Here is a 26,838-nt window from a genome sequence, read left to right on the forward strand (position 1 = left end):
ATTTGTTGGAATTTCTAGGAGACAAGCCAAGACCGTGACCCGGTGGAGATGGATGCGCGCTTTCTTGTGCACTCTTACCTCAGCAGGCCTACAGATCCACTCCTGCCAACCCAGGAGGGTGTTTCAACGGTCGAGTCATCACTCAATGGCTTCTAGATTAAGTGCTGTAGACCTCGGTCTCGCTTGCACCTTCCGCTAAACCCCACTGGTCCGATTGGCGACCCGGACCCAGAAGGTCAGCTCTTGCAGCGGTGCGAGTGGTTTACATGGAATACTTGAGATGTACGTCGTGGCGGTTGGAATAATCGGAGGAATTCCGACAATCCTAAACATGCGACAGGCGGTGCAGTATAATACAACCCAAAGGGAAAACACCATTATCCACGGCATCTCTTGATACACAAAAACAAGAAGGTATATGTGCAAAGATCAAAGGCCAAGTCTGAACAGCAGAGAATGATAGAGATGAAAAAAAAGAATATACGTGTGTTTCGACATTGCGCATTCGTATAATATTACGTGACATGCGGTCGTCACATCATGAATCGTCGCGTACGGAAACCCGAACGGAACGCTCAACCTTCCACCCATGGCCGAATTGCTGGTTGGTGATCGGGTTCAAGTCTTCTTCGCTACTCCCGAGGGTGTGGCCTTGCTGACTACCCATGATGGTCGTGGTCACGCCACCGTAGTCGTCGTTGGCACTGTCGTGCCACAAATGACCCGATTCATTGCGAGTGTGGTTGACGCGGGAAGGTTTCGACCCATGAGGATGACTTGCGAGCGGGAAGGAGCCTGGTCCGGGTGTGCGGCGACTTCGTGAGGCGGAGGAGCCATCCCGGAGGAATTTGAAGAGGGGACGGAATGTGGTGAGGCATCCGGCGGTGATGCCGAGGCCGGCTTCGACATTCGACCAGATGACGATTTGATAGGTATTATCTGATGACAAAAGAGGGCTTGTTAGCGATGAGACCCCTCTTGATGGTTGTCAAGAATGATTGTCAGGGGTGGGTTGACGTACACAGTACTTCGCGATCTTTATAGTGATGGATGAAAGGAATACGAACAATCACCGCGGCGCTCGCACTGTTCCTGAGGTCAGCAATGGCAACAGCGATCTCGACTACTCCGCACGTGGGGCAGCGCGAAGGATTTCTCCAAATCATCACAGTAGGGACACACGTACATGCAACCGATGCTGAGAATACCGGCGATGGCGATTTTAGTTCTCCTATTAATGCGCAGATTCCAAATCAATGCCACGGGAAGAAGACCGATCGTCAGGTCGGTGATGGCTGCGCCGACACTGTAGAGATAGGCGATTGCAATGAGCGTGTCCTTGTTGATGCATGTGCCATGGGCATCGGCGGACCCTTGGTGCCAGTAATAGGGCACTGGATTGCACTGGAAGATGGTAAAGAGAAGGAAGGTGCCGCCGACAGCGACTGCCAGGGCCATTGCGGCGTACAAGATCCATGCATGGACTCTATCGACGGTGATGCGGAGGAGAGTGATAATGATGGAAATTTTGGCGACAACACAAGTGATGACGTAAAATATTTGACCAAGCCACCAACACTAGACGCGAGCCACAGTGGTGTCAATGTCTTGCACTTTTGCGACGTAAGACGTAGTAGTCGTTGGAGAGATGAGATGGTGAAACGACATACCAGTAAAGCTTGACTCAGGTGATCTGGGTATTGAGCAAAATATAGTAATTTCCTCCCCATGCCGTACTTGGTGCCAACGATGCCGCAGATTGCAAAGGCAAGGTTCAGAACCTAGCAACACATGAAACCCCAATGAGTATGACGCCACGTGAAAAGGCTTGGAGGGGCGCATGCCAACCGCCGGCGCACTCTCGAGCCGAGGGGAAAAGTCCAACAGAAGCCACTCACCATTGCGCACACCATGACTCCATCATCCCATCCAAATGCGCGCACTACGCGCGTCCGCACAATGCATCGCAAGATCACCATTGATAGAGAAATGCCGAGGAAGACCGAAGTGACGATCAGGATAGCGTTGCTGCGACTGTCATCCTTCACAGCATCTTCAATCAGCGCCCCAAAGGCGTCCAACTTGTCGTTGGCCATAGTGGAGAAAGTGTCAAAACAACGACCTGATCGAATCCCATCCGCATTCTACAATGCTGCGACAGGGCGGATGCTAAACCGATCAGGTCGAATTGCAAAGTCAACTGTCGCCCTTGGCCTTGCGGGAAATAGAATCCAGTGATTCGAGCGGGCAAGAGTGCGAGAAGTCGGGAGAAAGGATCTCGGAAGACGCCAACTGGGGGGGGAAGACTCCTCGGCTTATGGCTGGTGAAGATCGACTCAGCTTCGAATTTCTCACTGATCCCCACGCGGTGGTCCGACGATTCTGTTCCACGGAATCGTGGAAGTGGACGACCCTCTTTTGGGGAGGGATGCACCCCCTCCACTTTGGCACGGAGCTTGAAACTTTCGCTGATGGTTCCAGAAATGGACGTTTGGCGTGGGTGCTCTGGCCTGCGTGCCACGAAGCGAGAAACATTGAATTGAGTCAGATGGAATAAGGATTAGTGGCCTTTGAAGTGTTCCCTCAAACTCAAATCGAGTCGAGTCTAAACTCGACCTCCAAGGCTGAAGACCGAAGGTTTGGTCCTCGGCAGACTCTACGGAGATGGACTTTTACCCACACACGCGGCCCGTGGTTTTCCCTCGTCATGTGCTTTCCCACAGTCCTATACTATACCACCTCTCCAAAGTATCAACTCAATTCCTACTTAAGTTCCAAGAATCTCACTAGAATCATACAATGTACCTTGGCCAAAGATTTTGGATGACAGTGCATTCATGTTCTGTCATCCCAATTCTCATGTGGACATGTGCGGAGCGCCACACACAATGCGTCGATGCCGTGGATCGCTCCAGACGCACAGATACGAGACGCCTTCAGGGCCCCCTCGCCTATCCACACCTGCCCACGGACGAGTACAATAATATTGGATTCGAGTCGATAGCCCAGTGGCAATTGATGCACATCATGGTCACTAGAGCGCTGGGCCACTCATTCAATTGCCGGCGGTCGGCAGATGATCGTCATATTGATGCATCACTCATCGTCATTCCCTGCTGGAAAGGAAACAAGACATCAGCAATATTGAATGCGCAGGAGACCTAACAATATGGTTGTATCACGATCGACGGGCAAGTTCCACGCATCGCCGCTCAAGCCTCTCAGGTTTCCACTCCATCGGATTCCCGGGCAAGTCTGATGTTTCAGGCACAAAGCCCAACAAATCGATCTACAAAGCGCGGCCCATGAATTGCCGACGTCTCCACCTTCACCATAGAACAACAAGCGCGCACAGTATATGGGATGCGCAGGTCACTACGATCACAAAGCACTACAGTAAACAGTCCACAGTAAAGGGCAGCACGCGCGGCTGCGTAGACGCCGTATCTGCTGCAACTAGTGTCCGGACGGATTCATCATCCGCACTTTGTGAAAGATTGCGGTATCAGTATGCCATGCAAATCGCCCGGCAGATATGTCTGGACTCACGAGCTTCGCACGGTTGGCCACCTATGCTCCATTCCTCGCAAGGCTTGACTCTCGGATCGCTTTCTGAACTTCAAGTCCCAAGAAGTCGGACTGTGGCCGAGCCTAGTACCCTCACTTGAGGTGATAGCGAGAGTCAACTGAAGAAGATCCCGCCCAAAAATACGGGCTGGTTAGAGCTTATATAATCCAAGGGCCAGGCCTTCAGAGGCTTTGGCCTTCAGAGGCTTTGAATGGATTTTCATTTCCGTCAGTGCTCCCTCTGCAAAAATAAAAAAAAAAAAAAAAAAAAACTAGCGAAGAAGTACTGCATGGCAATACACACCCGGGTACTCACGTGGAGGTGGACGTGAAGGATCAAGAAAGTCTGGATGAGGAGCCGCATGCGGCGCACTAGCTCGTTCCATTCGACCGCAGATTGGCTGCGAGAATGCCTCCGGTAGTCCGTCCCAGTACACCCATGGTAGATTCCAAAACATCGTGGCGATCGCTCGCGAAATGCTTGGGTCACCGTTGTCCACTCGGCACTGGCACGCATATCGATGACCGAGTCGATGAGTGAAAAAGTAGAAACATCATTTAATGCCTGCTGATCTGCAGGTTACACGGCATGCCCTGTTCGTTATTCTGTGGGTCTTGGACCATGTACCGTCCTACATTTGGGTCGTGCGCATCAACTGGACTCAACCATCGGACACTCCAACCACTCGGGACGAGGAGCGGGAAGATAGTGGAGAATCTCTGAGGATCCAAAGATGAGACTATCGCATCTCTACATAGCAAATTCGGTCGACGATCATGCAAAGTTACCTTGGATCATGAAAAGGTTCATTAGGGCGAAATAAAGTTCGTCAACTTCAATGAGTTGACCACACCATCGGCTAATCCACGGAAGGACACAGCAGAGGATCGACGTGGGTTTTCTCCATCTGTGCTGGCTCTCGAATCGTGATCTTGTTGCCATATTCCCGCATCCCACATGGAGAAGACACCAAGATCAACTCGAGTCTTTCACTCAGCTCGTGAGACCATCTTATTTGGTCTCTCATCATGTATCTGGAAGACTGATATCCAGGCCGACTATCTCCATGTATGATTTTATCATATGCCTCCCCTCCATACGGTTGCCTAGGCCTTCATTTTGCTGCTACAAAATGTTCTTGGCATTGACTTGGCCTCCGATCTCACACGAGCTCGAAAATGTCGTTTTCTCGGCGGAAAGTGTCTCCGCGATCACGTGCAGCCATTCAAGGAACCACTCCTTTGGAAGATGTTGACGTGAGTCACGTGACACACGAGCGGTATGACTGATCTGTAAGAGGGCGAAATGGTACTGGACATGAAGACAGTCCAACCCAGAGTGCCTGATTCTCACGATATCCTGGGCTCTTTAATGGACTTCTCCATTGCGATCACTTGGTGACCATCATAATGAGTCGCTGGAATCACATTCTGACAGCCCAAGAGCAGGTCACCGACCAAACTGGCAAGGAATTATCTTCGACCAACAGGCCGCTGCAATATGGCGCGCAGATCCAATATCTTGGTTCACGCCCATACATGCAAAGACGTCGGGGTGATGGGTGGTGGAACCTCGCGATCAAGCCCATGTATCCATATAAGATCGCCAACTATTCGTTCTCAACGGAGGCAGTCCTGTCGCAATACGCGACTCCCCAACTTTGAGGTTAGCAGTGGTGTACAATATCGGCTTTCCAAGACACTTGATCGATTATCGTCTCAAAATATAAAGTCAAGTTCCATCGCCAGGAACCTTGTCGACCATTCTCTGTTCCCTCTCATCTATGGCAAGACGAGATTTCTGGCGAGAGGGCACCCATTTGATGCGGCATGGACGAAGAATAGTGGTTTTCTCATAAAGGAATCTAGCTTGACTGTATCAAGTGTACCGAGAACTCTATACAGGAAGGTATCACTTGGCCCTCATCCGATCTGTGATACCGGGGGGAGGATATATGGTCCTTTGAATTCCAATTACTGCCATGTAAGATCGAATTCACACAAGCTCCCGTGCCCTTGCGTCGTCCAACGTTCGTATCACCTATATGGCAATCTTCATCCAGATAACAAGTAGATTGGATCTGTAATTGAAGCTGTACTTCCTCTCGGTATCGAGCGGTAGGACGGTGTCCTGATTCGCAATCGGTGGACCCGCGAATATGGCGAATTTTGTCGAGGGGAGTTTATCCGACCCCGTCCCTGCGGATCTGAATGGCGGCCTCGATCCCCAAAGTGGGCGAGAATGTTTCCATACCTCAATGACGAGAGATGAAGGCAAATCAACACTACCGGGATATGAAGGGATGAGCTGGCGGGTGAAACAATACCTCCAGCAACCCAACGCCCAGGATGAAGTGCGCTGGCCGGGAAAGGCAGATTTAGCCCGGCGGTTCACGACGGCTACGATATAAACTCTGATTGGGCACAGCCGTTAGAAGCAAGTCCGTGGTTTATCCCTTGTGAATAGATGTATATGCCTGAGAGGGATAGACGTTGAAGGACGCCAATCTGACGAGATTGCTCTGGAGGAAGAATGTCGAGAACAACATAAGGCTTTTAGGTCGTCGTGCGCATACATAGTATATTCAACTGCACCTCGAAGGCTCGTCCAACTCTGAAGCTTTATTACACGCGGGCGAGGATTTGCACACGTAAGGCAATGTAGACGAACGCATTAGTGTCGCCAATTCAATGCGCTCACCCATACTCATAGATATGGATGTCGGTAGATTACTTAGCGGCGTCTGCGTACCTATCGCATACCTTAATTACTCAGGCGAGTAGTGTTGGATTCGTATTGAATAGGTGACACCAACATGAAATGAGGTCGGATGCCAACATGAAATTTCCAAGCCAGTCGGGTCGGCCAATATGTCTCGGCGCGTGTAACAAGGAGAGGTAGCACTTGTTTGGCGGGTTTTTCAATCTTGATGTGTGTCTCACTTGATATGTGTCTCAGGGCTACTATCAAAATGTACATATTGCACTTGTCCCGTAAGGCTGTGGTAAATGTTACATATAATCTGGACAAGATTCAGCACGTGGAGCGCCTCTTCCAATAAAGTCATGTTCTTGCTAGTCGTGTAGATAGCCATGCCGCCGTCAAAAATGCTTTGATACAACCCTCGAATGGCGAAAGAGCAAGGGTGATAGAGGAAAAACTCTATCATATGAGTTGTTACATCGCGTTAAAGTCATTGCTGGTCACGGTTCAGGGCGAATGCAAATCACACTGAAACATCAGTTCATTCACAGGCCACACCACCCGCGAGATTGTCTTGAACTGCGCACAGTTCAACGGGACTTGGCTTTTTTCCATGACTCGTAATGATCTGCAACCGTTTCCTCCAATGGGCGATATTCGATCCCCAGTTGTTCTTGGCTTGGACGATTGTCCGCCTTGAATGAAATACTGAGATTCTTTCGAAGCCAATCTTGACTGAAACCGAGGAAAGGTCCAGCCAGTCGCACAACCATGTTAGGAAGTGTATGTTTGGGCACAAGAGACAATTTGGTGATGGGTCTCAACATCCTAGTAATGTCAACGAGACTATTAGAGGCATCGTGTGTTAAGATGTAGCGACCGTGTGCATCTGCATTCTCGGCGGCACGGATGTGGGTCGTAGCCACTTTACGAACGTCGACCAAGGCGAAGTGCAGATCGGGAACACCAGCAAAGAATTGGCCACAGAGTATCTGGTCGAGGAGAGACAGGCTACCGGAGTCAGAGGAGGGCGACAAGGAGGGTCCAAAGACGAGACCTGCATTCATTGCGACTAATCACCAGCGAGGAGGCTTGGCCTGTGCCTCATAAATCTTCCAGGCTTCTTGTTCGGCGACGGTCTTCGAGTAAGAGTAGGCGTTATGCTGTACGAAGTTGGAGGTGTTGAAATACTCCGTAGTCATCGTGCGATCCTTCATCTCCAGCATGTCCGCATTGTCTCCGTAAATTGCGGCGCAAGACGATGTCAAGATAACCGTCTTGACCGATTCAATCTTCTGCACTGCATCAAGCACATTTTGCGTGCCTTTGAGCGTCGCAAACCTTGTTCTCAATCAAAAAAGGTAGACTACAGAGCAGCCCTGCATTGGGTGTTCGAAGGAACCAGACGACAGGAGGTCCGCCTCGAACAGGACCAGCTGCCCGGGCCATTGAGTCTGCATACCGTGCAGGTGCTGTATCTTTGCGGTGTTCTTGGTGTTTTGCACAGTCGCGTGGACCTTTTCGCCCTTTTCAAGTAGCTGCCGAACAACGTGGCTGGCGATGAAGTCGCTGGCGCCCGTCACGTGGAATGAAAGCTCAGGTTGTGCCCATCCGCTGTGGAGTCTTTCGAGTATGAGAAATCTGAGAATTGCTCCTGTACATTGTCGGGTCATGATGTTCCTTATCACTATCTCGTCCTCTGGCGCTCTCTAGCTCAAAGTTCATGCTGTGAAAGATGTTGTTGGGTGCATTCATTCTATCATGTGATCAAGCAATCGAACTTTTTATGCTACTCATGATGTCGGCAAGCCAGGAAGAGAAGCTGAAAGGGAAAGAGCCTTGTGTTCCTACTGAAAGGTGAACCAATGGGCGTTATGTGAAGCAAAGAAAAGAAGCTGCCAGGAAGGAAACTAAGATTCCTGAACAGAAGGTGGCGTTCCAACATATAATGCAACCCGATAGGGACTAGTGCCACGTGGAAAGGAAGTACTGAGGAAGTGAGGGACGAGGAGTCTGATGACAACCCTTCCGTCCAATTGACGTGTGTTAAGCCTCAGCGCGAATCTTCATTCAAGGCCAAAGTTCTGGCTTCGTGAGGGATTCCACGACCCCGTCTCAATCACTGACAGAAGTTCGAATCGCTATAACCAATTTGACTGTAACAGAGTCGATTGACGATGAATCGCCGGATCCGAGTCCACAATGATTGAACGGTCGGGTGGATCTGGGCCTTGTCTGTGGAGACTGGAGAGTGGAGACAGCGGCAAAGATGATGTTGGATGAGATTCATCCACCTCTTCCTCAACTGCCGAAGGACCAGAGTGTGTACAGTACATCTATGGAAGCATCGGAGACCACCAGTTAGTCATTGCTAGCTTGCAAGGAGATGCGGATGGCACCACAGCAGCGGCGACGATAGCAATGCAGTTGGTTTCCAGTTTCCCGTCCGTGCTGGAAGCTTTGGTTCCATGGTCGGCGGCGGGCCAAATAGCCATACGGACATTTGACTGGGTGATATTGTAGTGAGCCAGCCGACCGACACGTCTGGGGGCGTTCAGTGAGATTTTGGGAAAGCGCTGAGTGACCGATTCAAGCAAGGGAGAATACACAATTGGCCGACCAAAGATTTTGTGAAAAGATTTTGTCGAACGCCGGCGCGACTCTCCAATGTCTCCATGCGAGTCAACTTATGGAAGGCAGTCAAATCGTGGAGTTCATCTTAAATCTATAGGCTAAGGTGCCGCCGTACAATTTTGCACGACCGAGACAGATGAACATGTGTCCCACGCAGAATACGAGCATGTCTCATCTGATTCGTGGATTGGCTGCGATCAATCAAGAAGAGTGCATCGACGCCCAAGCGAGTACCAAGAACCAACAACACACTACGGACTCATCGGATCTGTAAATCAGGTTGCCCAGGATGCCAGGAGGCGAGATCAGCTGAATCAGGATTTGGACTTATACTGTGTTGAAACGGAGGTCATTCGCGGCATCTGCGACTACGCCGACTCTCACAAGAACAAGGAATGCTAAGAATATACGACTGCGTTGGCGGCGGCGTATACAAAAGAGCTTCTTCACGTTGTTGCAGTGGACCAGACAACTGCAGCGGACACTCATTCGGAATCTGGTAAAGGTATGCTTCCAATTGGAACCCTGGAGAATTGATCACTATCTCAATATTGATCATGTTGTTGGGCCCCTGCTTTGACGCACCCTTCGACCTAACAGCTATGAGCCTATGCCAGTGATTGGAAATGTTAGACGACGACAGGACGAGCTAAGTCAGTTGTAGCAGTATTTGCAGCCTATCAACCCTAAGCCCGTCTCACGAAGATTGCAATTATTCATGGTCTTGGTGAAATGGAGTACTCATCACCATTGGAAATTTGCTTCAACCTAGGCCCAGTAAGATCAACACACGCTAATTCGATCTTCGGCATGAGAACATTGAAAAGAAATAGACACACCGAACTCAGTTTCAGCAGCTTATTCGGATAGGACCTTCAGTTAGGATTCCCCTTCGCCTCCTGGTACAAAGGCAATGTTTCGACATGCTGGCAACGGAAACGGAGGCGTCCGGCCTGTATTAAGCCAGGTATGACAGATTCTTGAATCCAGGCGCTTTGCGAGCAACTTCGCTAACTGACGACCTGCAGTTACTCGAGAGAATTCAAGAATAAATTTAGGTTGTAATTTTATTAATGGCATTTCGCGAATTGACGAATTTCAAGATTCAAAGGATCTGATTCTCGATACAATCCAGCCTCTTTAATCCGTAGACATTTACTGATTTACAAACATATTGACGTATTCTCAAAAGGCGCCCTTGACGGAGAATGTCTCGGTAGTTCGTACCATGTATCAGAGAGCAACTGGGGAACGTAGCACTGACCAAAAGAGGGGAGAAAGGGATGCTGAGATTGAATATGGTGAGAGGTGCTATCTAAACTACTGGTGGTGTGCGTAGGCGTGCACCACGGTGGTGTGACGCGCCGGACCACCAAGCTAAAGCTATCTCAACACCATGTATGCATATTGCATAGTGAGACTGCTTTCTGCTCCCCTTGTACAGCTCCGAGAAATCAATTCCCGTACGATCTACATCGGCGCTCGAAACTCTACCGGCGATGGAATAGGTGATTCTTGCTAAAACCCCACGTGCTATTGATACACGCAAAATGATGAGGAAAGTTTTGGTACTAGTGTTCAAGAATGCATGATATGAGAAGAGTGAAGACCATCTGAAAGGCCCATAAGTCTATTATATAGCCTACTCAACCTGGCCTCATGCCCTTACACCCATAAGTGATATAGCTATACCTAATGAATGAGAAACAGGAGAACGTTAGTACTTCTCTGATCTTACTGTGCAAGTATGACAACTTGACAATTGTCTCAAGTACAATACGTGCAATCCTCGGTGCACTCACGTCTTGCGTAGAAGGACAGGCGGTACAGTGGTGGTCACAAGGAACAAGTACTATCCTTGGCAGTGCAGCAGACATCGATGGGTCTTGCAGGATATATTTCGCCTGCTGATGTTCAAGCAGACAAAAAGAGCAGCAAGGGAGGTGGGCCGCTTTAGCACGCTGCTGCTTACTGTGAAACAAAAACAGTGACCAGACTGGGGCTCGATCCCAGGACCTTATCGGTGTTAACGATACGTGATAACCAACTACACCATCCGGCCAATTCGATGTAAACGGCTCACTTATTTAATAACTTGAAATATTTCTTACCAAATGTCCGAGACCAGCCTATGGCAGCCTAAAAGTATAGCAAGTCTGCCCGAAGTGCGAAACCCACATATAATGAATTTAGTAGCATGTGCGCTCTGTGGGTCTTCGACTTCTCTTTCGGTTTAGCCTATATATGATAGGCTAGCTAGGATTAGCTTAGCCTGGTATATATCCCGCGCTCTAGTACTATCACTGTAGTCTCCAGTTTCCACAACGTCCTAAAAAGTGAAATCCTCGGTCAACCCGCTCAGTTCAAAAAGAAAAAAAATTTAAGAATGGTTCGTGGGGGAACGCATGAAGAGCTTCGCGAGACAAAATCTATGACCAGACTGGGGCTCGATCCCAGGACCTTATCGGTGTTAACGATACGTGATAACCAACTACACCATCCGGCCAGACTTGTTGTTTGCATTATCTTTTTTGACATCATAAATCACAATGATCTGTTTTGACTTGACTACTGCCTTTGACGCTCCGGACGACCAGGCGCAACCTGGCGAATCTTTGATCTTCATAACTCATGCGATACCATGGAGGCAGTGAAGGCTTTATCGCAACCATGAGACGGTTTCGATGATTTGACTCTTCAACCTCTGACCTGAGAAGTCCAAGCAGAGGACGAACTCCAGACAGTGCCTCGGCATTCATTGTGGATTTTCCGCCCGACGCGCTACATAAGGACATATATGTTACCCTGACTCCTAGGCTTCTAGCCAAGTGCCTCACTCCTATGCTTACTCACTCTCGTAATATTCTGGACTGGCATAACTTTCTATGGTATATGGAATGTTTCGTCAAAATCAAGCAGCAAACATTGATCATACCCTGTTCCCAGAAGCATGCTTGGTCCTCAACCGCCTCGAAGACATCTCATGTTCCCCACTTGAAAATGCCTCGACAGCACTCGACCCTTTCAGCTCACCACGTCCCAACAGGAAGCCGGGGAAGAACACAGTCATGGAAGCTCCTGCCAACGTCATGAGGGCTGCATCAAAGATGTACAACCAATATTCTCTGCGCATGACATACCCATCATTCCCCTCAACGAATTCCACAACACGGAATATCGATCGCACGAGAATGAGAGCACACGCGACATAGAGAGCCCACATCAACTTCTCCCAAGTTAATTTGCTTCCCATGCCAGACCGCCTTGCAGTTGACCCATGGGTGTATGAACCGATGCGCGTTCGTGAGACTTGCTGCTTGACGCGCCAGTGGAAAATGGCAGCCGCAATGACGAAGAAGCCGAAGAAGAGGAGTTGAACGGCGAGACCGCCGATCACAATCTTTGCACCGATATTCAACGCTCCCAGAGTGCCGACCGCCATGTAGCCGCCACCTGTACAGAATCAGTATCATTCAAGCGGGCAGAGAGATGAATAATGTTCGAAAGACTCACCTCCCATTTGAAGTAGGAACGAAACGACGTCTCCTACCACAAAAGTCTTCGTCAAATACCGGATCGGAATCATGGAGGCTTCCTCGGCACCCAGTTTCACTGTAATCCGTCCAAGTGTCATGTAGATCGAGGCGGCAAAAAGCGGCGGTGCAACCAAGATCAACATGGTTTGTACGATGTAGGGGCCGAGAGCGAGTGTATTAAAATGAGAGAAAATACGGGCGATGTACCCGGCGCATTCGACTGCAAACGGCAGCAATTCGTCAGCTTTGGTTTTGGAGATAGTCGGCCTGGTTGGAAAGAGAGTGGTTTCTCACATAATAGACCAACAATAAAAGGTATGAAGAAGTATGTGCGATGGCGGACGATCAAAAACAACTGGGCAGCCGCTAGGATGAAGAATATAACCGCAAAGACAACCGCCGCAGGAATGGAAGGCGTATAGCGATAAAGCGCGAATACGGTACCACCATTTTGATTTTGGTCGCTCATGATGTATGTTGACACGAAAGATGAAGGCGAGTCTGCAGGCCGTAGATGAACAAGGACGCTGGCTGTCAGCAGCTACGGGTCAGATGAAGTAGCAACGATCGAAATTTCCGTGTCTTCAATCACTGCACCATCCAGTTTAACTTTTTCACTGGGAAGGTCTGGGATGACTTTTGAAGCAGATTCGAGGGTGGCGATGGGTATGATCTCTTCTTTAATGAAAGTGACAGCTCTATGGTTTATTTGGTATCTTAACCTAATCTTGGGCTTGCAACGGAAGGCCCGCGCGAAGCCTCTCCATATACGAGGGTACGGATGTACGGGAATACGAGAATACGAGAATGCGAGGGTCAAAAGTGGGCCAAGTCACGGCAGACTCATGGACAACCTCGTCAGATTTGGAAGGCAGCGAGCGAACTATCTTCATCTACTGGGCGTCGCAGCCCTTGAGACGAATCCACTCCGTTTCAAACATGATCTTCCGCTGCTACTGCTGTTCGTGACATAGTTTACCTTATTCGTCCAAGGTCTTCACTGCCAACAACCCCGGGTCATCGTTGAAGACTGCCGGCTTGACTGATGCAGACACCTGACATTACTGGCGCAGGCGGCTGAACGATTCAGAATATGGCCGGGAAATATCTGATAACGTAGTTTAGAATGTTGACTCTTGCCCGCATATCACAATTCCAAGACCGAGCTTTTTCGCCTGAACACATCGAAATTTGTTCATGTGTTCAGCAGTCTCGAAGAGTGATCGAATTAGCGACTTCTGATGCTCTGATTCGATGACCAAAGTCCTGGTTTTAGCCTCCTACTTATTAAGATGATCGCTACGGATCTAGTGGGCTTAGATTTTCTCCCCGGAGATGATCCCCAATGGTCATTTGAGGTCTTACTAACGAGCTTGGACGGTCGGATAGTCTTCCTACTAGGAACGAAAAGTCAGTGACTAGTTGGTCTTATCAAGATATCAACTCGACTCCGATAAGATAGCTTGGGGCAGATGTTATCTCAGGTCTTCAAGCCATGGGTGATTGTTCCCGACTACTGGGGACCAGGACTGCTAATTGGGATGCCGTCAGATTAACCACATGTTTGGCAGAGGCGGCGCTTAGACCAGACATAGCCAGTATTGAAACTCGAGTGGAGTGGCAGCCGAGTATCTCAGTCCGTTGTCGATTTGCAGCCAAAGATGGCTTGTCAAGTTCTCTTTGCGTCAACTTTCTTTTTACCAAAACTCCTCAAGATTTGTAATTAAATTCTGTACTCCAATTGTTGTCCCATCTGCTCCAGCGGACTGCTAGACTCTCGGATAGAGGTTGATATATGACCCATCGTCGGCGAACGCAGACGCCGCGATATGTGTGGGAAACACGTCTCCTGCATGAACGAAATGAAACAATAGCTGCACAAGGAACATGGGTGCCGCATCGAACAGGTACATGTACACCTCGTGGGTGGAAATGGAGCCCTTTGTTCCCCCCGCGAACTCGAAGATACGGAAAACGCATCTGAAAATGATGATGACCGCAGAAACCAACAGCATCTTGAGTAACGCCCTCCAAGTATGTTTGCCATGCTGTGGGATCATGTGTGATTTGGGGGATGACCGCATCCTCTTCCAGAAGACGAGCGATATGACGAGAAAGACGCCGAAAAACAAAAGTTGCGTGAATAAGCCCAGGAGCATGATCTTTTGTCCGACGTTCGCCATCGATGCTTGGGCCATCATGCCGCCACCGCCGGCTTGGAGGAAAAAGGCAATCACGTCACCGCATACGAAGACTTTGGTCACTCGAGCCGGAGGAATCATGCTTGCTTCAGGCGCGTTGACAAAGAGTACGATGCGTCCGTAGATCATGTAGAGAGTTGCAGCATAAAGAGAGGGTGGCAGGATAATAAAGAGAGATTGCATGATGTATGGCCCCAGGTCGAGAGGTGACCTAGCGGAAAAATATCGCGCAATGTAACCGGAGGTCATCACTAGAACGCGGATGATTAGCTGGATTGATGGGGAAGATAGAAGACGGACTCCTCCCTGCTGAGTGCGAGACAGGGAGTCAACATACTGATAGCACCAACAGTCAAGCAACTATAGAACCATGTCTTCTTTCGGATCATCACGATCAAATGCCAGATTGCGCTTATGCCAAAGAGAACAGCCATGATCAATGTGGCAGACTCGCTTGGTTTGTATGGAAAGATGCCGGATCGGGTACTGGAGTTTGCGTCGCCCATGATGTGATCGGTTGCTGAACTGTGATTGAAATTTAAGGTGGAAGGAATGAAAGCGATGGGCGTCAGATGGAATAGACAAAAATGAAAGAAAGAACATGAAACCAATGAAAGAAAGAAAAAAGGAATGTTGGAATGGCCGAAGTTGTGAGCTTGAACAGAGTAGCGAAGTGCAGCTGCTTTATAGAGGTCAACAAACTACCAAATTAAACATGCTGATGGAAACCGTCTGTGGAACACCATGGGCCACCACTCTTCGATAGTGGAGCCAGCCCCTGTCACAGAGAATCACTCACGATGGTTGGGGGTAATAGTATCCGGAGGGTGAACTGGGTCGGGCGCTGCCGCTGCTGTAGCCATGCGGTCTTTGTGGATACTTGCAAGCATGGCATCTAATTGATGCGCTGCACATGTTCTATATGTGGAAGCATACGCCAAGGGTGATGCTCATATGAAAGATGGCAGCCTAAGTGCCCATAGTCACTGTGTAGATCCGTCGATCTGGAAACCTCTGCTGGAGTCAAGTCTCTTTACCTCAGTAAGAACGTGTGGGTGCGATGCGATAAATTGATCCATCTGAAAGTGATCTCTGCATGTAGAGAGAGATCTTTTGACAACAACATCCGATCTTTGACACGGAGCCCTGCTTCCAATCGAGCCAGTGTTTTGGTGAGCGTCTTCCACATCTTGCACAGTGGACGTGTTCTAAAACTGCTGGTGAACGCGATCACATCTTCGCTGCTGAGCTTAAGATTCTGGATCGAGTGGGCCGGCGTCAACTACGGGCGCGCGGCTCACTTGGGAGATCCTCTGCGGGCCGTACTCGCATTCTCGTATGTACGAGTTATCCGAACCATGTCCCTATCTGGGGAACCGAATCTGTTCCGGAAAGACTCCAAAATTGGTGACTCCAGTCCTACGGTCCGTTTCATAACTTCAGGCAACCCGAGTCCTGACAGGCCTCCAGACTCGGAGCATTCAGTGGGGCCTGGTGGAAGAATTGACATGGCTAGCAAGAAATTACCGACCTGTGTAGGTAAATCCATTCAATCTGAGAGTGGCCGTGTACTTTTTTTCAGTTCCTGCCTTTGCCAGGGTTCACAACTCTCCTCGTCACGATCTAAACCCAAGATGACTTTTAACCCCGCTCAGCGTGGTATTCACATTCTCAAATTCTCCTATAACACTGAAACTAACCGTCTTCGAATGCCTCGAGTCGTTGTCCGTCCGGCCTGCGCCGAGGCCTCTGCAGTACTACCTTCCACCGTTCGAAGATAGAGCTTGACTAATGCACCTTTTAAGCCTGAAACGGCCGAGCTTTTCACTACCTGATTCATGTCGATTGAGTCATTGCGAGGGAGTTGCGACGAAAAATACTGGAAGAGAACAACAGGCTTGTTGATTCATTTCTGCCTTTGATCGATTACACAAAGAATGAGACCTCCTCACCAATGACAATTGACTACTTGAGTTCTGCATGGATATGCTCGACCTTCACCTCATCGCCCCCTGCCTCGAGTTCTCCACTGTACTTGGTATTCGGCCCGTCAAAGATATATGCGATGTCTTCCAACGTCGGGCCCTTCGTTTCCGGGAACATGAAATACACCCCAATCAATTCCACGATGATCCAGACCACAAAAACCAGGTAGAAGCGCCACTGGATACTTTCGAGGCCGATTGGGACGGCAAAAGTTGATAGGATCATGAAACAGAATTGCACAAAATAGAAGAATGATAGGCCCTTGGTGCGAAGGTGGAAGGGCAGGATCTCGGGGATATAGAGACCGAGATTCCCGTTGAACCCGAGATTGTAGGCCGGCGAGAACAGATAGAGAAACACAACAACTGTGTATGCGGCAGCTTTGTTGGCATGACTCTGGGCGAACATGGCACTGGCAGCCGTAATGCAGATAAAGATCACCCACATGGCACACAGCGAGCTGAGAAACAATGTCCGGCGTCCCAGCTTGGCAGGCAAGGTCGCAAAGTACACTGCGCTGCCCCAGGAGAGCATCTGTGAGGTAGCGTTGATGAGGGTTTGTTGCAGATCAGAGGTCAAGCCGACTGAAGTCAGAATTGGAGACAAGTAGTAAGACACACAGGCGTTGCCCGACATCTGTGAACAAATGGCGGCCCAGACCATGATAAAAAGACGTTTACGATTGCCGGGACCGGTGGCCAGCTCACGAAAGAAGGAAAAGAGGTTGAGCTTCGAGAAAGACTGCTCCGCTCCAAGCACACTTTGAATCTCCGCATATTCGAATTGCACCACCGCATCGTTCTCATCGCCCTCGCCATGATACTTGGCCAACACAGCCAGGGCTTCCTCGGATCTTCCTTTGCTAACAAGCCAACGAGGCGATTCGGGAACGAACCATACCAACAGAAGCTGAATGACAGATGGAAAGCCCTGGAGGGAGGATGGGATTCTCCACGATGCCGTGCCGTCAATGCGAAAGGTTCCAAAAGTGCACCAAGCAGCCACAATGGAACCTACGGAGTAGAAGGTGAGAAAAAGTGCGGTCGCTGTACTCCGCTGTGCCGGATGAGCGATCTCCGTGATGTATGGTGCTCCGACACCTGCCACAATAACACTTCCTGCGCCGATGATGACACGGGCAATGACGAACATAGCGATGTTGATAGATCCTCCCTGGAGCGCGGCACCTATACAGCAAAATGCAGCCCCTAAGGCCAGGCCCATGCGTCGACCGTATCCATCGGCTACGGGCGAGATGAGAAAAACACCGGCGACACCGCCGAGAGGGTAAGCCGCATTGAAGAACCCGAGAGTTGCCCCCTTGGGTGTTCCGAAGTAATTTTGCCAATGTGTAACTGACTGAAGACCGTTCATCATAGAGCCGTCAAAACTGGATTGGCATGCCAGTCAGCACAAATATCAATGTCTTGTGAGCATGGAAGATAGTGATGATACTTACCCTTGGGAGAAGATTGACAATAACGGAATGAGCAGCAGGAGATTCAGGGTTCGCAGGTTTGGATGTCGCCACCAATGATCAATGTCTAGTCTGCTTTCAGGCATGGGATTGGCCAAAGTGTGCGCCCGAGGGCACGGAGTAGGCTTGGATGCACCCATATTTGATGCAAAGAAGCCTCAGGTGTAATGACTTGCAACACAGTGGCCAAGTATGATCGGACAGAGGTTCGATACTGGAGTCAGCTGGTGAGCGGCTGGGATGTCGAAGATGGTGAACGATATTGCGACCAGCTAGCTATATATGATGCGCAGTTCACGGATCTCTGTTCTTTTCATTGCAAGTCCCAACCCCGGATTTCTCCTCCACAGGTTCGTTTCCATTGTCCCTGGGCCTCGACCAATACCTCGTTCCGCATGCTTGTGTGGAGCAGATGTCCTGGTGTGGGGAAGACACGGATGGTCTTGACCCGAGACAGGACAAGGCGGAGGAAGCTTCGCTCGACAATCCCGTTCCATTTAAGCCGTTACATCCCCCGACGAGACAAGGAGGGGGAGACCCGGTGGAGCAATCTCAGCCTCCAACCCTCAATTTGCCGCTCAAATTGTGTGCCGATATCAGCCCTCATGGAAATCTCGGGGTCTCATTCCCGACGAAGCAATGCCTCGTAAGACTTCCACCCTGCTAGCGAGACCCCCAGGAACGCCACCGAGGCTGATGTGCATAGGTGCGAACGCTGCAAACAACGGAAAACTCGATGTGATCGTGAGTTTCCGGCTTGTCAGCGATGCAGGAGACTAGATGTGAGGTGTGAATACGCGGGTCGGAAGAGACCGGGGTTTCCAGCAGGCCATCGGCAGCTGCTCGAGGAGAAATTACGTGCGTTGGCTCAATCTATTGTTTAATGAGATCGAACTAATGCGCCGAGCTGAGGTGATAGAGAAACTCGAGGACGAGGTTCGTTGTCTCCGTGCCAGCTCTGCGGTGACAGGTCGAACACTGGCCGCAGTGCCACCTCAGAGTACAAGTGATCCACCCCAGGAAGAAGGGGAGACGCTTCAGGTGCAGGCACCAATCGAGTACCGAGCTGCACGAGTCGCAGCCGAAGAAGTCCCGAGGCCGACACTTGAAAGAACACAGCAGATTCACGCGAGACAGCCTCCGACCGACCTGGTTGTGTCCCTGACATCCTTATTTTTCCGGCATATCCATCCATGGTTTCCCTTCTTGGACGTCCAGCGGGTCTGTCTCGAGCTAAGCTGGTCGGAAAATCCTACATTGCTCCATTATGCGCTTTTCGGCCTGACTTTACCATACTCGTTTGATTCTCGACTGGATCAAAGATCCAGTGATTCATTTTGGAAGTATACCAAGCGCCGCATATTTTTGGAGGTACTCGAAGAACCCTCTTTTAGTGCTTTGGAGGCACTCACGATTCTGACTCTCGATTTGTCTGGTATGACCAATGGCCCTCAGGTCTGGGGAGCCTTGGCGATCGCCACCACGCTTTTAACGCAACTAGATCACAAAGACTCCCGCGTTTTTCGGACATCTATTGCGGATCATGGGAGCAGTGCGCTGAACAAAGTGGATTCGCTGTCCCGAGAAACCCTCTTCTGGGCAATATATGCTCTCGATTGCTACATCTCGATCACCACGAGTCGTCCATCTTGTCTGACGGAGGACCAATTGAAAAGTGCCTCTCTATCGCGAGAGCGTCTCTGGCAACAGACCTCCTGGGAAGTGCAGGCCGGCATGAGTTTTATACCGAGCCTGGCTTGGAAACACCAGCTGGAGCTACTTGACTTTTCCAGAAAAGCACACGCACTGTACCTGGAATGGGTCTCCCTAGACCGGCGCGTCGACAATATCTACCGCTGGCTCAACCAAGCTGGAGAGCTTTCTGCAGAGCTGGCTGAATGGGCCTTGACCATCCTGCCATCTCTGCAGCTGTCCGTACAAACCGACCACAAGTACACCGCAACTGCACGCAGTTTGCCATCGATCTCGCTACTGCACGCATACTATCACGCTCTTGTCATCCATGTACATAGTATGATGAGCGACCCAGCTTACGAAGCTCTCTTGGGTGAGCCTTTCGCCAATACAAAAAAGGACAGCGAAGTCCGCTGCCTCAGAAGCATTTGTCTTCTCAGTGAGATTGTATCCGGCGACACAGAAAAGGACTTTGACAAGCTCGGGTGGCCTTTCGCGTGGTCCGTATGGGTGGGTGCTCGCTATCTTCTCGCGCTGGAGGCGCGAGAAATGAATCCACATTCTTCGAAGCTTGCAACCTTGCTGGACGCTTTGCAAAGCCTGAGCCGGTATTGGCAAATCAGTGGAAAGTACTTCAGACTACTCAAACAAGGGATCAAGGAGGTTCACACGGGAGATTGTACCAATACACCTAACAAACAGGGGATCCTCCCATCTTTGGTTGACTTTCGCATTGCGACTTCAGACTTGGAAGATCTCTTCAGAGCTGATCCCATAGTTCAGTTTGTGTCACCGGGAGAAGCTGGCGAACTAACGGCTGACACGCATGACTACGTCGCGGCTGCTGAAGCGCAGCAAACGCAGTCCAATCCGGCTGATGACTCCTGCTCCCATTTCAATTTTCAAGCAGCGGACAACTGGTTCAATGTTCCATTATTTGCATCCTCGGCTTATCAAAATGATTTTCATGTGCCATCGCAGCCCTGCTAATACAATGTGCGAGCAAGACATTACGGCTGACCCGACTCGAACTGAGTGCCCCGTCATTAGACTGCGCAGAATCAGTCTCTCAACGGGAACGACCCATTGCAATTATCTTCGAAAATTCATGACTATCAACAAAACATGTCCCCAGAATTGTTCCCGCTCAAGCCATTTTCACGGTCCATGTCAAGTCGTCTGCGGTGTTCATCAACATCTCAGCCTGCGACGGAAGCCTCACATGGACCGGGATCTGCAAAGACACATTTGATACATTCAATGAAATCGTAATCTCACCGGATGCGTTTGTGATCCATGTAACACTGGCCAAAGCCTCATGACCTTCATTGCGAAACGGGACAGTTGCCTTGATCTCGCGATACAACCCCAGCTTCGGCTCGAATATCAGAGACGCCCAACCGGGCTCTCCTGGCCGAAGGCCTATAACTTCGGCCATGAATTCATAGATTGGCGCGCTTCCCCATGCATGGCAGTCGGAGCGTTGCGAGACACTATCCTCCTCCCACGTCGTGAGACCAAGAGCTATCTGCGCGTTCCAAGGCTTCCAGAATTGATGGAAAAGTTCATCATATACACCACCTCCGACGGCGCTCAAGGCACGTAAAGTATAGAAAGACATGGATATTGAGGTCGGTGTCAGAGACCGATTCTCTGCCGAGCTCAGCGCCCGAAGCAGAAGGGTTTGGGCAGCTTGGCCATTTATTGCACCGCTGAGAACTGCCCAGACCTGATTATGCTGGCTCAGGTGATGTACCTTATCGCAGCTGGCTACCAGGGTGTCGGTGAAAAACTCGCCATCAAAACAGAGCGACCTTATCGCATCAACGATTCGATCTGCCCGCGCAAGATATTCGTCTGAAATCGACGCTCTTCCAGCACAACCGAGTTGTAGGGTGGCAGCTTTTTTGAGTGTGTATGCATACACGTTGTTTGAGTATGATGATACTCCTGTCTGAACTACAGCCGGAGGAATGCCGTATGGCCGCCAGTCGTCCGCCCAATCGTGGAAGTTCCATACTGCGGTCTCCTCAGCAAGAACGACCAGACCAGTACTGGGGTCGATTCGACCGTCAAAATATGCGAGAATTGCATCGACAACAGGAAGAAATGGGCGGAGAAAGGCTCGATCGGCAAAGAAGGTCCAGTGATCGACTAGCATGCAGATCCAATAGAGCGAAAAATGCGGGATGATCTGAAGCTGATGTGAGGGTGCCCGGCTTGCTGTGAGGCCTATGTGAGGCTGAAAAGAATTGTGCAACTGTATGATGGCCTGCCTTGCTAGTCGATCGTCGCCTGAGACATAATAGGTGAAAAGGGCAGAACTTCGAGTATCCATGGCATATTGCAGCTGCTCATAGAAGGGACAGTCCTCGTAGCAATCATGCATGCAGTTCTTGAGAGTTCGCACACTCGTCTCCCAAAGCCCCTTCACTGTGGCGCTTTCTTTTCCGTCGACTCTGAGACTGGCAACAATGTTCAAAGGATAATTAACCGTCTCGAGATCGATCCCTTTCCAGAGCAACTCGGAAGAGCCTACTTCGATTGTAAGCCTGATGAAGCGAAATGTACGAAAGTGGAACGGCGCGATCACTTCATCCTCGTCTTCTTGATTGTCGTATCCAAGTCCCGGGAGGTGATTAGCCGGCCCCAAAGTGTATCGATCCTGGGGCCCAAATAGGGGCTTGCTCGTATCACACCGGTGACCTTTGCTTCTCAAGTAAGGGATGAAGATGGGCGTGTCTTCATAGCTTTCAGCGTACGTGAGCGTCACCCGGCTGCCTCCCATCCCCGGTCGCAGAAAGCGTAGTTGGAGAAAAGCTGTCATATGGCATGATGCTTCCAAGTCCAATTGATGCTTGGATCCCGGAGGAAGATGAAGTTCACTAGGCACATTCGGTCGGTCTGACTTTTGGACGAGAGTCGCATGCCAGACATCATGGGGTACGCAGCTGCGAAGGTTGTGGATCGCGCTGAATTGTGACCGTCGTTGTTCCATGTATGGAATAAGTCGGGGAGACAATTTCCAGGGTGCAGAAAGTCCGGTCAAATTTGGGAATGACAACAAAGCTGCCGGGATCCATTCCAGGGGCACAGCTGGTGCCCTGTCGGTCTGTTCATAGATATGCAGGAAGTCGTCTTCGACTTCATTGATGCGAAGTTTAGTTGAGTGGTCGATTGCCGTCTCCCACAGTGTGCTGCTCTTGATGTTCAGCTCCTCCGGTACGGTTGAATCGACATGCACAATATACACTCCTCCCGATGGCAGACGGGGGAAGCTGGTTGCAAATTGAGTTGCATAGAAAAACCGCAATACTCGAATGCTGATTTCATTCTCTCCGAGGCCCAGATACGGCGCGATATCAAGTTCATCGTAGAACCAGAGACTCTGATCTCCCTTGACGGGCCCAAAGCTCGCCAGTTTCTTGTTGACATAGAGCTTGTAGCGCGTGTCTGCGCTGATCCGGATCTTGCAACTCAATGGGACGCTGTCCAAGTTGAGGGTCCGCCTGAAATGCACAAATAGGCCGGCGGTATCGGTGCATTCCTCTGAAAAGGAAGGATGCCACATCCAACTGGTGTCGAATCTTTCCGCCGCCATGACGCTCTCTCTGAATGGCAGAGAAAGATGCAAAGTTTCCAAAAGTGAACGTCGCAAGCACGACAGTCAACTCCGGTCGAGTCTCGAGACACAGGATTGGCAATTGGGGTGCAATCACATTGCTCAATAAAGCAGGCGTGAGGTGTGAAACCTGAAACGACAATTGATGCTCCGGTTTGCCAACGGACAGACATCCTCCGTTCTCCAGCCCTAAAGGATCCAAAGAACGGGACCAAGGCTCGGTCGAGGGCTTCGGCGAGGGTCGGGGGGAACATGTGCCGCGACCCGCCTGACTGGACCCGCTCGTAAGCGTATTCTCGTCCTTCGCCCCCGCATAACATCGAAGCACTGGCTGTGCTCACGTGAAGGGTGCGTCTGGCAGGTGACTTCGGGCTCAGATGTTCCGCTCCTTCGAGGCGAGGCGAGCAGACAAGTTGAGCTGCACATCCCGTGTGGCGGGTTACCTCAGAACTCCACTGCGTGGGACCTTGACCAAAACCTGGGGAGTCGAAAGATACACAGGCCACGTTCTCGCCATGTGCGCCCCGGGGTTCTCGGCTCGGCAGCGAGCTTGCGTTTCCCGCGAGTGTAGATTGTGAGGATGGGAGATGAGAAACAAGATGCATCAGGGGGAAGTAGGGGTTTCCCGCAGTTGACCACCCCCGTGGGGAATATGGAGACTCCACGGGCGAGGTGCATGAGGTACGGAGAGGAAAAGAAGGAGGACAAACATGTGAGATTGAGAGCTTCTCGATATCACGGAAATGGAGGCGGAGTGAAAGGAAACGAATGATGAGGCTGCCATTATAATTGACACGTGCAGCCCTTGTACAACGAAACTCAAAGGCAAAGAATCAGCGACCAGCGATCAGTGTGCCTCCTAAAGCTCAAGATGCACTGCTCCCTTTCGTCGCTGCTGCCTGGCCTACTCCTGGTCAAAGATGTGGTGGCCGTTCCCTACTCCGACTATGTTCTTGCACCCTCCAGTCGCACTCTCATTCCCCAGACTGTCTATCAATCGTTTGGCTCGGTGGTGGATCCTCAGAGTCTCTGCGATGGGTCTGAGTCCACGACCGTCTTCGTCGGAACATCTTCTGTCACATACGACTTTGGAAAGAATATCGCGGGGATTGTGACCCTCGAGATAGAGCCTCCCTCGTCGGTCAACGCTCGGCTTGGCCTAACCTTCTCGGAGTCGTCCTTATGGATCAGCAACCTCTCCAGTGATGCCACAGCTGACTTGGGGCTTGATGCAACCTTGTGGTTCAATTTAAGCTCCGATCAAGATACATACCGCTCCGTACCAGCGCAGGGAAGGGGTGGCTTTCGGTACCTCAGTATCGTGAGCAATGGAACTGACAAGGTGGTTGTTCGCTCGGTGTCTGTGAACTTCACCGCAGCTCCAACCCAGGACTTGCGGAGCTACACAGGCTTCTTTCATTGCAATGATGAGCTTGTCAACCGCATATGGTACGCTGGTGCATATACCACCCAACTCGCGACCATTGATCCGAGGTATGGAAATTCTCTGGACGTACTGGTTACGTGGCCTCCAGCCGTGCCATCCATGTACACGGATTGGTTCAGTAACTTTACAATCACCAACGGCACCACGGCTCTGACGGACGGGGGAAAGAGAGACCGCTTGGTCTGGGCTGGCGATATGTCGATTGCATTGGAGACGGCTATTGTGAGCACTTACGACTTGCCAAGCATTCGAAACTCGCTGGAGGCCCTCTTTGTCCTACAAACCGCGGATGGGAGATTCCCTTACGCCTCGCGTCCATTCCCCGACCGCGAGAGTTTCACGTACCACCTGCACACCTTGATCAATGCGGGCAACTACTACCGTTACTCGGGAGACGTTGTCTGGCTTGCCAAATACTGGCCCAAAATTAGGCTTGGCGTTGCTTGGGCCCTTGGAAGTGTAGATGATACTGGCTTGGCATTTGTCTCTGCGAATGCCAGCTCCGATTGGCTTCGAGCCGGCATGAGTGGACATGTATGCGATTCCCCAAGCTCCTTGTGCAAAAATTCAGCTGACCATCAATGACTTGGTAGAACGTTGAAGCCAACGCGATGCTATACTTTGTGCTTCAGCAGGGAGTTCACTTGGCTGTCGTAATGAGGGATCGACCCAGCATTGCCACTTGGACATCGCAAGCAAAGGCTCTCAAGCTCGCTGCGACGAATCTTTTGTGGGACGAGGCCATTGGAATGTTCCGTGACAACGAAACTGCGACAGTGCATCCTCAGGATGGCAATGCGTGGGCAGTCAAAGCAAATCTTACGCTTTCCGCATCACAACGGGAGCGCATATCCTCCGCTCTGCAAGCCCGCTGGGGTCCCTACGGTGCCCCTGCCCCAGAAGCTGGGCCGTCAACAATCTCTCCGTTCATCGGCGGGTTTGAGCTGCAAGCACACTATCTTGCAGGCCGTAATCACGCAGCACTGGAACTGATCCGCCGGCAATGGGGGTTCATGCTCCAAGATCCTCGAATGACCAACTCAACCTTCATCGAGGGCTACTCCACGGATGGAACCCTGCACTATGCGCCCTACAGCAATGACGCTCGCGTGTCTCACTCTCATGCCTGGTCATCCGGTCCGACATCGGCTTTGATTTTCTTCACTGCAGGAATCCAAGTGTCGGACGGTGGTGCCTCGTGGATGATTGCCCCTCAGCCTGGTGATCTCGCAATGGTGGATGCAGGATTCTCAACTTCGCTCGGCAGCTTTTCGGTATCCTTCAAACGTGCTAGTGACGGATCATACACTCACTTTGAGATCAAAGCACCGAAAGGGTCGCTTGGTAAGGTGCAAATCCCCAGTGAGACTGGGGTCTTAGTTTCTTCATCAGGCCAGCGTGCTCGGTTGGCCAATGGTGTGGCTTCTGGACTTCATGGAGGCAAGTGGTCTCTCTTGTGCAAGTGAACAGATTCATGGGTGGAAATTGCGCCACTGATCTACTCATCACGTCGTCACCCGACCTGACGAGGCTCTTTCTAATCTGCAAGCTCGCGCTGTCACTACCATTTGGAGCTCAAGGTTCCCTCATCTACTCCGACAAGTTCTGATGTGAATAGTTGTATCTCTGGGCTTGCTCGCCTTCCTTTCAGTAGTTTGTGGGTCGCCCAACCCACCCCGGCTCATCGTATACCTGGCAATGGCATTCAGAGCTTCTCCGTAAATTGATGGACTCGGCCAAATTAAAACCAACGAAGGATATCACTCGAATACCGCGTAGACTAAGCCACTTTGTAGCTATGAATAAGAAGTGACCAACAGCGAATGTTGAGAATTGTATGGCTCAGTCCCTCGATCCTGATACCGGACGAATAGGTACCTTACACTCAAACTCTCTGAACCGTGCCCATAGATGAGAGAGTCTCGGTGTCGCTGACATTCTCTTCGCCAGATAGTTGTATGACACCTAT

General features: G+C 50.6%; 13 protein-coding genes across 13 annotated transcripts; 6 read left to right on the forward strand and 7 right to left on the reverse strand.

The window, feature by feature from the left end:
- Positions 1–538: 538 nt before the first annotated feature.
- On the reverse strand, positions 539–2,096 carry N7539_008426 (putative integral membrane protein; the record flags this gene model as incomplete). The annotated part of the gene is made up of 5 exons (XM_056938026.1): positions 539–939; positions 1,022–1,086; positions 1,187–1,578; positions 1,671–1,781; positions 1,899–2,096. 5 exons carry the CDS (start codon positions 2,094–2,096, stop codon positions 539–541), a joined length of 1,167 nt encoding a protein of 388 aa, XP_056787118.1.
- Positions 2,097–3,719: 1,623 nt separating this feature from the next.
- Positions 3,720–4,025, reverse strand: N7539_008427 (uncharacterized protein; the record flags this gene model as incomplete). Its single annotated transcript, XM_056938027.1, has 2 exons — positions 3,720–3,808; positions 3,884–4,025. 2 exons carry the CDS (start codon positions 4,023–4,025, stop codon positions 3,720–3,722), a joined length of 231 nt encoding a protein of 76 aa, XP_056787119.1.
- Positions 4,026–4,977: 952 nt separating this feature from the next.
- N7539_008428 (uncharacterized protein) lies at positions 4,978–5,232 on the forward strand (the record flags this gene model as incomplete). Its single annotated transcript, XM_056938028.1, has 1 exon — positions 4,978–5,232. One exon carries the CDS (start codon positions 4,978–4,980, stop codon positions 5,230–5,232), a length of 255 nt encoding a protein of 84 aa, XP_056787120.1.
- A 494-nt stretch (positions 5,233–5,726) lies between these two features.
- Positions 5,727–5,978, forward strand: N7539_008429 (uncharacterized protein; the record flags this gene model as incomplete). The annotated part of the gene is made up of 1 exon (XM_056938029.1): positions 5,727–5,978. The coding sequence occupies one exon, from the start codon at positions 5,727–5,729 to the stop codon at positions 5,976–5,978; it is 252 nt and encodes an 83-aa protein (XP_056787121.1).
- An 883-nt stretch (positions 5,979–6,861) lies between these two features.
- N7539_008430 (uncharacterized protein) lies at positions 6,862–7,996 on the reverse strand (the record flags this gene model as incomplete). Its single annotated transcript, XM_056938030.1, has 4 exons — positions 6,862–7,282; positions 7,352–7,595; positions 7,734–7,885; positions 7,932–7,996. 4 exons carry the CDS (start codon positions 7,994–7,996, stop codon positions 6,862–6,864), a joined length of 882 nt encoding a protein of 293 aa, XP_056787122.1.
- A 1,051-nt stretch (positions 7,997–9,047) lies between these two features.
- N7539_008431 (nucleoside phosphorylase domain-containing protein) lies at positions 9,048–9,307 on the forward strand (the record flags this gene model as incomplete). The annotated part of the gene is made up of 2 exons (XM_056938031.1): positions 9,048–9,175; positions 9,202–9,307. 2 exons carry the CDS (start codon positions 9,048–9,050, stop codon positions 9,305–9,307), a joined length of 234 nt encoding a protein of 77 aa, XP_056787123.1.
- A 2,527-nt stretch (positions 9,308–11,834) lies between these two features.
- On the reverse strand, positions 11,835–12,910 carry N7539_008432 (RTA1 domain-containing protein; the record flags this gene model as incomplete). Its single annotated transcript, XM_056938032.1, has 3 exons — positions 11,835–12,358; positions 12,419–12,661; positions 12,736–12,910. The coding sequence occupies 3 exons, from the start codon at positions 12,908–12,910 to the stop codon at positions 11,835–11,837; spliced, it is 942 nt and encodes a 313-aa protein (XP_056787124.1).
- A 1,300-nt stretch (positions 12,911–14,210) lies between these two features.
- On the reverse strand, positions 14,211–15,148 carry N7539_008433 (RTA1 domain-containing protein; the record flags this gene model as incomplete). The annotated part of the gene is made up of 2 exons (XM_056938033.1): positions 14,211–14,893; positions 14,980–15,148. 2 exons carry the CDS (start codon positions 15,146–15,148, stop codon positions 14,211–14,213), a joined length of 852 nt encoding a protein of 283 aa, XP_056787125.1.
- Positions 15,149–16,607: 1,459 nt separating this feature from the next.
- N7539_008434 (uncharacterized protein) lies at positions 16,608–18,245 on the reverse strand (the record flags this gene model as incomplete). The annotated part of the gene is made up of 2 exons (XM_056938034.1): positions 16,608–18,018; positions 18,088–18,245. The coding sequence occupies 2 exons, from the start codon at positions 18,243–18,245 to the stop codon at positions 16,608–16,610; spliced, it is 1,569 nt and encodes a 522-aa protein (XP_056787126.1).
- Positions 18,246–18,710: 465 nt separating this feature from the next.
- N7539_008435 (Zn(II)2Cys6 transcription factor domain-containing protein) lies at positions 18,711–18,989 on the forward strand (the record flags this gene model as incomplete). The annotated part of the gene is made up of 2 exons (XM_056938035.1): positions 18,711–18,751; positions 18,785–18,989. The coding sequence occupies 2 exons, from the start codon at positions 18,711–18,713 to the stop codon at positions 18,987–18,989; spliced, it is 246 nt and encodes an 81-aa protein (XP_056787127.1).
- Positions 18,990–19,002: 13 nt separating this feature from the next.
- Positions 19,003–20,790, forward strand: N7539_008436 (fungal specific transcription factor domain-containing protein; the record flags this gene model as incomplete). The annotated part of the gene is made up of 1 exon (XM_056938036.1): positions 19,003–20,790. The coding sequence occupies one exon, from the start codon at positions 19,003–19,005 to the stop codon at positions 20,788–20,790; it is 1,788 nt and encodes a 595-aa protein (XP_056787128.1).
- Positions 20,791–20,947: 157 nt separating this feature from the next.
- On the reverse strand, positions 20,948–23,401 carry N7539_008437 (putative rhamnosidase B; the record flags this gene model as incomplete). The annotated part of the gene is made up of 1 exon (XM_056938037.1): positions 20,948–23,401. The coding sequence occupies one exon, from the start codon at positions 23,399–23,401 to the stop codon at positions 20,948–20,950; it is 2,454 nt and encodes an 817-aa protein (XP_056787129.1).
- Positions 23,402–24,293: 892 nt separating this feature from the next.
- On the forward strand, positions 24,294–26,335 carry N7539_008438 (putative alpha-L-rhamnosidase A; the record flags this gene model as incomplete). The annotated part of the gene is made up of 2 exons (XM_056938038.1): positions 24,294–25,403; positions 25,463–26,335. The coding sequence occupies 2 exons, from the start codon at positions 24,294–24,296 to the stop codon at positions 26,333–26,335; spliced, it is 1,983 nt and encodes a 660-aa protein (XP_056787130.1).
- Positions 26,336–26,838: the final 503 nt, after the last annotated feature.

This window comes from Penicillium diatomitis (genome assembly GCF_028827545.1).
Source record: "Penicillium diatomitis strain IBT 30728 chromosome Unknown utg000012l_segment0_segment0, whole genome shotgun sequence".
Taxonomy (NCBI): Eukaryota; Fungi; Ascomycota; class Eurotiomycetes; order Eurotiales; family Aspergillaceae; genus Penicillium; species Penicillium diatomitis.